The sequence below is a fragment of the Phaethon lepturus genome, unplaced genomic scaffold (assembly GCF_000687285.1).
Source record: "Phaethon lepturus isolate BGI_N335 unplaced genomic scaffold, ASM68728v1 scaffold27016, whole genome shotgun sequence".
NCBI lineage: Eukaryota > Metazoa > Chordata > Aves > Phaethontiformes > Phaethontidae > Phaethon > Phaethon lepturus.
Genome location: NW_010546005.1, coordinates 1 through 332, shown reverse-complemented (window position 1 = coordinate 332; position 332 = coordinate 1). Strand labels below are relative to the sequence as shown.

The 332-nt window shown below is 66.9% G+C and overlaps 1 protein-coding gene across 1 annotated transcript in view; it reads right to left on the bottom strand.

Moving 5' to 3' along the window:
* The window catches only part of HPS1 (Hermansky-Pudlak syndrome 1), a gene marked incomplete at its 5' end in the record, with an annotated part of 4,039 nt that extends 3,827 nt beyond the window's left edge, over window positions 1-212 (bottom strand). Inside the window, 1 exon segment of the mRNA XM_010289165.1 lies at window positions 104-212. Within this exon segment, the coding sequence (XP_010287467.1) occupies window positions 104-212 (109 nt within the window).
* Window positions 213-332: the final 120 nt, after the last annotated feature.

The window sequence follows — 332 nt, the reverse complement described above, 5'->3', positions numbered from 1 at the left end:
TGCCCCAAAGTCCGTGGCCCAGAGCCCTTCCCTGCACCCCGGGACTCCGTGCAGTCTCACACCCTTGGGATGCCCCGAAAGTGAGGGACATCCCTCACGGTACCTCCACCGCAAAGCTCTGGTCCTCTTCCCGCAGGCGGCTATAGGTCTCCAGCAGGCCCCGCAGCAGGCTCCAGACACGCTCCCGCTGCTCTGAATCGGCTGGCCGCAACCTGCAATGGCCACAGAGTGCGAGCTGAGACCTGGTTGTCACCTCCCCCGGGGAACGGGCACCTCCAAACCCAGTTGCAGCCCAGCACGCGGGGGGTCTCGCGGCAAGGGGGGGTCCCAAC